This window comes from Propithecus coquereli, unplaced genomic scaffold, assembly GCF_000956105.1.
Source record: "Propithecus coquereli isolate 6110/MARCELLA unplaced genomic scaffold, Pcoq_1.0 Scaffold131, whole genome shotgun sequence".
Taxonomy (NCBI): Eukaryota; Metazoa; Chordata; class Mammalia; order Primates; family Indriidae; genus Propithecus; species Propithecus coquereli.
Window position 1 is genome coordinate 2,668,376 of NW_012137303.1, and position 7,467 is coordinate 2,675,842.

Here is a 7,467-nt window from a genome sequence, read left to right on the forward strand (position 1 = left end):
CAAAGATACCTGACACTCTGAGAAAGTAAATTAGTTTAGAATACTGAAACTTTGTTGTCAAAGTTTTCAAGCTGCATAGAGCTCAGACTTGAGGAAGTTTTCCCCAGTTTTACTGAGCTGTTTGAGGCACCGAGAACTTACCAAGGAAAAGGCAATGCTGTTCTCTTCGCATTCCATGAGAGTGATCATTTAGAGCAGAACAAAGGAACAAATAAGAATCAGAACCTCTAGCCTAACAAATCAAGCCTGAGGTCCTCAGCACACAGAATTCAAATAGAAGCAACATCCATTGGCACTCACTGAGCTGGCCATGCTCTCGTCAGAGAGGCCACCCCCTGGCCCCCAGCCTTGATGGAGACTGGCTGCTGAGCGAGCATCCTGCAGGTGCCACCCTGCATCAAGCTTCCATGGAGATTGCTGCTTAGAGGCTATACCCAAAGTGTAAGCTGGCCAAGCAGCAGGAGGGCCTCACTGAGGATGGTCCCAGGCCACAGCACTTTTCCTTTTGATTTCTGACACCATTTGCTCTGTTTAGGTCCTCAGACACTGAGGAAGTAGAGCAGGGGTAGTTATGCTCCTATCCACGTGTGTAGATAGTGGTGTTCCTTCTGCCTATACTGATCCCTCGATATCGGATTGAGGAGAGGACCCTTGCCAGACCCAGAAATGATTTTTTGGGTGCCATGGCATGGCAGCAAGAAGTCTACCTCACTCACTTGAGCAGAATTCAGCCCCTGTGCTCCTCTGGCCCCAAATTTTTTACTAAGAAAAGTTTCAAAACTACAGAAAAGTTGAAAGACCGGTATATTAAACGCCATATGCTTTTATCTAGATTTACCAATTGGCAACATTTTGCCGTATTTGCTTTCCCTCTCTCTCATGTGCTCAATTTTTCCCCCAAGTCATTTGACAGTAAGTGGTAGACATCATGAAATTTCACCCCATAAATATTTTAGCATGGATCTTTTTAAAAATGTGTTTATTGACAAGTAAAATTGTATATATTTGTGGTGTACAATATGATGTCCTGAAATATGTATATGTTGTACAATGGTTAAATCAAGCTATTTAACATATAACGTGGATCTCCTGATATTATAGTAATCTATATAACATGCATTTCCTACATGACCACATACCATTATCACAACTAAGAAAGTTAATGATCATCCTATAGAATTATCTAACATCCATTTTGAAATTTTTGGCCCAATAATGTCTTTGATAACTGTTTTGGTTTATTTGCTTGTCTTTCAAATCAGGACGTCATCAAGGTTAAGGCCTTGTGTTTGGTTATTATGTCTTTTTAATCTCTTTCTCTAGAATTTTTTTCCCCCATGATACTACTTTTTTGTAGATTCCAGGCCAGTTCTTACAGAATATCCCACATTCTGGATTTGTCTGACTATTTTTGATGTAATTTAACATGTTCATCTGTGCCCGAAATTTCCTGTATGCTAAAAGGCTTGCTTAGACTTGGATTAAACATTTTGTCAAGAACATTTCATAGCTCATACTGGGGAACTCATTTCAAACAAGTAAATGCCTCTTGTTGTTCGTACAATGGTTATGTGCCGCTATTGAAACATCCTGTGCTTTGAACTGTTGGGTGAAAGAAAGCTAGTTCTAATGCCCATCTCCTGTCCTCTTCACAGAATATGTGCACCATTGAAGCGGAGCTAGAGAATCTGCTGGGGGAATTCTCCATCAAGATGAAAGGTATTCTTTTCCCTGCTAGGAGAGAGTAAGGAGCCACCTCTGTGGAGCACAGAGCTCCCTGTGTTTGAGAACATGCGCTATTTCTATTTTCCCTGCAAAGACACCATACTGCCCACTCCCAGCCCTTCCTGCTTAAGTTAGTTTATTGATGCTTCTCATCCTGAGACTTGCCTGCACACCTAAAAAAATATATTTATTATGACAGAATCTCAAACATACATTAAAGCAGAGAGAACATTACAATGAACCCCCATAAACCTATCACCTAGATTTAATAATTAGCAAGATTTTGCCATATTTGCTTCATCTGTTTTCTTTTGTTTTTCCTTTGATGAAAGAGAAGTCATTTGATGAAATAAAACCCAGATGTGTCTGTCTGCCCCTGCATACTTCACTTGCATCTCTTAAAGAACAAGGCCATCTTTTTACATAACCACAGTGCCAGTCACGTTCTCACATCTAACAAAAATAATAAGGCTTTGTTATTAACACATTCCTTTTATCAGATTTCCACACTTGTCTCAAAAATACCTTGTATAGTTGGTTAGTTCAACTTAGGAGCCAAACAAGGCCCATGCATTATAATTGGTTGTTAGGTACATCTTTTAGGTTTCCTTTAATCTAAAACAAACCCCTTCCCCTTTTTTTCTACCACTGACTTGATGTAGAAACCACTGTTGTGCAGAATGTCCCACATTCTAGATTTGTCTGTTGGCATCTTCATGGTGTCATTTGTTCCTTTATCCCTCATGTTTCTAGTAAACTACCTACCATTTTTTTTTTTTATCTTGGAGCTAAACTCACAGAATACTGTGTCTTATCCCCTCTTTTTCCCAGTGCCTTTCTGGTGTTTATTACAGAAGTTCCAATCTAGAAGCATTGTTGATTAATACCACAGCATCTTTAGAACAAAAAGGAAGCCTGGTTTTAGAAAGTGGAGCATCCCGCAGGTGCTGTTGGATTTACAGCTCAGTGGCCAGGCAGGGCTGTCAGATAAGCAGCCATCCAGCAAGTCCATTTCTCTTCCCCGTTTTGGCCCATTTGACTGTAGCAAAGAGGGCTGGTACTCACACATTTCTTTTTCTGAGGTTTCTTAGCAGCTTGATCCCTAGGTTGCTAACGGGGATTTAATCACCCTCTTGTCTACTTTCTGCAATTAAGGGAGCAAAGACGGGAGACTTTTTTAAAAGGGCTCGATAGGAGAGCTTCGTTTTTGAATGAGTCATCTAACTCAGGAGGGAAATTATTCTGTCAAGTACTATGCAGGACGTGTGGGAGCCTCTCTGAATGAGTGTACCTGGAATAAAAGCAACCTTGACCCTCAGCTTCCCACAACGCTGCATTCTTCTCTTCCAGCAGATCTGGTAGGGAGTCAGTTTATTATTCAGTGTTAAATCTCAGCTCTTTACTACTGAGTCTGGCATCTGTGCTTTTCCAGCTTTTTTTAGGTCTGTTCACATCATTTTGGATCCTCACTGGAGTCAGTGGTTCCAAAACCACTTGGGCCTTGCCTCCATCCAGCAAGTCCAAGTCCATAGTCCCGGCCCTGGAATTTATCTTTAAAACTTTCAGAATGATTGTATCAGCAAACTGATTATGGAAAACAACTGCCCTGAATCAATGTTTAGCAGAAAACACTTCCCTCTTCTTCCTACAGTGTAGGCACCGCCTGTGCAGACTAGCACAGTCATAGAGTCTCACAGCCTAAGAGGAATTCAAATCATGCACATCTATCATTAATACAAAAAGTACTGTACTTCCCCTGTTTTTGATGGCTCATTATCATTAAATGCATCTATTTTTAATGGGGTTGTAATTTCCCCATTTTATAGATGGGAAATGAGGGCCCAGAGAGGTTAAATGACTTGTCCCAGAAGTCACACAGTAAATTAGAGTCAAACTTGGAACAGAATTCCAGGGCTCATGGCTCCTGATGCAGCACTCCCCTCCAATCCCATATTATGAGAGAAGTTCTAACAGCTGAGCAGATACTAAAAACTGTTGCTCAAAGCATTGTCTTTCTTGTGAAGGGATCCTCTTCAACCTAGCACGTAAGCACCCTGGGAGTGGGGTGGGAGGAAAGGGGATCACCCACCCACAAGATCTGGAGCCTCTGGCCTGGTGATCAGAGAGGGGATGATGTTGGGGGCCCTGCCACCCACTGGGGGACCTGGCCACCCAGCTAAATAATAGCACTGGGGTATAATGGGTTATCCTAAGGGACTGACAGAACTTTCTGTAGTTCCTGCTCTTCCATATCTACCCTCTGTTTTCTTACCTTCCTGCCTGATCTGTTTCCTTAGCTCCTACCTGAACTCAGGGTTTCTCCCATGGGGTTTCTCAGACCTGAAACTGATTCTTCTATCCCACTGATTGATTTTTGTCACCTCCACTTTCCTGATGTAGCATGGAAACTCAGAAACTACATCTGTGAAACCTTTCAAGGGTTACACCCCTGTGGAAATCTTTCTCTTCCTCCATAAAGAAAAAGGGAAACCATAGCATGCTGCCAAGAAATCCTATGTCTTTGCAATTAGCCTCATTCTTATCTGTTATTTATTCTGGTAAATCTTCCTCTCAACATGTATATTGACAAACTGAGACTATTTCATAATACTCTCAGACCTGGCAACCCCTAACTTGCTCCTGCCACACCCTTGCACACTTCCCTTTTTGCCCCATCCCCAACACTAAACAACCTTACGTGGGGGCAGGGGGAGTAGGTGGTGATGACAATGAGAACAGAACAAATGCTTACTGAGCACCTGCTATTGGCTAGGCACTAGGCTGCATCCTGAGGAATCATCCCAGGCCTTGAGTTTCACAGTCTGCTGGAGAAAATGGACATGGGAACCAGTGCATTCTAATTCAATGAAATGAACGACCACATGGACCAATAGTGTGACCAGATTGCTGCAGAAACCTGAGGAGAGAGGGAGAAAAGGTGGCCACTCACCTGTCTGGGGAGGAAGGGAGCCAGAAGGAGGAAGGCTTCACAATGTAACCTTTGAATTAGAATGACTGTTCTGGGCAAATGAACAGCACTGGAATAGCAGTCACCAAACAGGGGAAAGCATGTCCCAAAGTGACAGGTAGACTGGTGTGGCTCAAGTGCTGTTGGGAGAAGAGCTGTGCAGCGTTAGCTGGGGCCTGATCATGAGAAGACACGAACACCAGGCTAAAGAGAGAGCACTAGATCTACGAACTGTCAATCAAGATGGAGGTTAAGAGATGTGGTCTCTTAGGGAAAACTGGTTCTTCTTTCAATTATTACTTTGATCAAATTAAGTTCCAGGCAGTGTGTATATCCAGAAGTCTGTGCTGGCCCCTATGGGTTTCACGACAGGTCGGACTTCTGGAGAAGGAAGAGCTACCTGTGAGCTGGTCACCCTGCATTATTTATGTCTGGTGAATAAATCAGTGAGGCCTGGAATAGGTCCCCCTGACTGTTTAGCTACTTGGCTGTTTTCCTTAGAGTAGGAAGCATGAGTCTTGGAAAGGAAGATCATCACAGAACTGGAAAAAGTGTTGGAGAGCATTCTTCTGGCAGAATGGTGTCTGAGCAAAGGAAGGCAAGGGTGGGCAGCTACACGTGGTAGCACCTGGCCCTCCAAATGAGGCTGTGGAGGGGCTGTTACGTCAGTAACGTGTGAGCACTGGAAAACGTCCAAAAGTTATGAGAAGATTCACCAGGGGCAAAATAGTCTCCTGACCCCCACCACCTTCCCACACCCCTCCCTCAGAGGTAACTCCCATGATGGTTTCTTGAGTGGTCATAATGAAAGCTTTCTAGATCATGCAACTGTAGTCACAAAACTGCTGAGAAGGCTGGGCGCAGTGGCTCACGCCTGTAATCCTAGCACTCTGGGAGGCCAAGGCAGGTGGGTCACTTGAGCTCAAGAGTGCGAGACCAGCCTGAGCAAGAGCAAGACCCCGTCTCTACTAAAAATAGAAATTAGCTGGACAATTAAAATATATACATAGAAAAAAAATTAGCCAGGCATGGTGGCACGTGCCTGTAGTCCCAGCTACTCAGGAGGCTGAGACAGAAGGATCGCTTGAGCCCAGGAGTTTGAGGTTGCTGTGAGCTAAGCTGGCGCCATGGCACTCTAACCTGGGCAGCAAAGTGAGACTCTGTCTCAAAAAAAAAAAAAAAAAAACTGCTGAGAAATGATAACAGGCCCCCAGACTGGACCCTGAAAGAGACCTGGCCAGGCCTCAAAGAGAGGCTGTAGCTGTCATTGCCCCCCTGTTAATGCTAACTGTGTGGCCAGCGCACAGTGGCTTACACAGCGGATAGAACTTTAAGAAGCACAGCCCCGGAACAGTTTTTGCCTGGATACTGCCTTTTTGCTACATGATTGCTATAAGGAGAGTATCAGTGATGCCATTATAGCAATTCCAAGAAATTTTGCTTTAATAACATGGAATGAGAAGCTCAAAACATCATTGCCAAGTGCCTTTCTCCCATTTAAGTTCTTCAGATATGAAATTTCTGGTAATTTTGAAAAAGGAAGGAAAAACCTTCAAAGCATTTTCCCCTTTATTTGCCTTTATCCAGCAACACCACCAGATCATTTTCTTTTTAACCAGTATTCCATTGTAATTACACAGATAAACAAGCAATGGATTAATGCTGAACTAATTTTGTAGAAGTTTTTAATGAGCACTTTGGATTGTGTTAGAATTAGCATGTCCAGTTTGGGATTTATAAAAGCCAGTCAATTGTGCTTTCTTTCAGAAATATTTTTTTTAAAAGACTAAATGCTTCAGGAAATTATTAGTGAAAATGGGCTTCTTTAATTCTGCTCTTATTTTAGTAAGTCTTAAGTGGCTTATGTTCTAATTATTAGTGAAAGCTGTTCCTAAAATGGCCTGGTCCGTGGGCAGGAAGGTATGAGGAACTGATGAGTTGCTGCCATCTACTGACAAGTAATGGTAACAGCAGTTGCTTTTTTATAAGCATTCCTGGACCTTTGCAGTCACTTGCCTGTGGCAATGTCCACCAAGTCAGGTGGAAAGCAGATTCGTTCATGCCAGAGTCTTACAACTTATTAACAGGGCTATTCTTAGAAAGAAAAACACATTGTGTGACACCACTCATCATCTTTATATGGGTAAAATCATGTTTAAACAAATATATAATGAAAACAACCCCAAACTCAAAGGTACTGGCAACTCGAGGATGCTGAGGAACCAAGGAATCAGTTTGTCATATGATGTCTGTGTGTGTGAAGGAATCTTAAAGATCAGAGGGCTGTTTTTGTACCAGCTAATTAAAATTATTTCCTCTTAGTCTGCCTCTATGAAATCACTGGGCAAACAGGGAAGGATTGTTTGTGTCTTCTTGAATCTCTGTTTTGGCATTTTGAAAGTATTTAAGAATACCTTCTCATTTTTTTAACATTGAGATATATAAAAAATAAAATAAAATCATCCATAATCACTCCACCCAGTACTAAATTTTGTTAAAATTATCAAAAATATCCAACCAGCTTTTCTTTGTACATATGCTGCCTTCAGCATGTGTGATCTTTTTTATACCTTTTTTCTTTTTATTACAAAATAAATACATAATCTTTTAAAAATCAAAATTATAACTTAATCTCAAAAATTTAACTTTTTTCATAACCCCACCCTACCAGAGGTAATTATTTTAACAGTTTGGTATGTTTCTCTAGACTTTTTTTCCTATGGATACATTTATATGTGGTTGAGATCATACTCTACATATTTTGGGTCCTGCCT

General features: G+C 41.9%; 1 protein-coding gene across 1 annotated transcript in view; it reads left to right on the top strand.

Moving 5' to 3' along the window:
- FAM65B (family with sequence similarity 65, member B) overlaps nt 1–7,467 on the top strand; it is a 108,727-nt gene that overhangs the window by 65,912 nt on the left and 35,348 nt on the right. Inside the window, exon 8 of the mRNA XM_012638674.1 lies at nt 1,656–1,719. Coding sequence (XP_012494128.1) covers nt 1,656–1,719 — 64 coding nt within the window. The remainder of the gene's footprint in view (nt 1–1,655; nt 1,720–7,467) is intronic.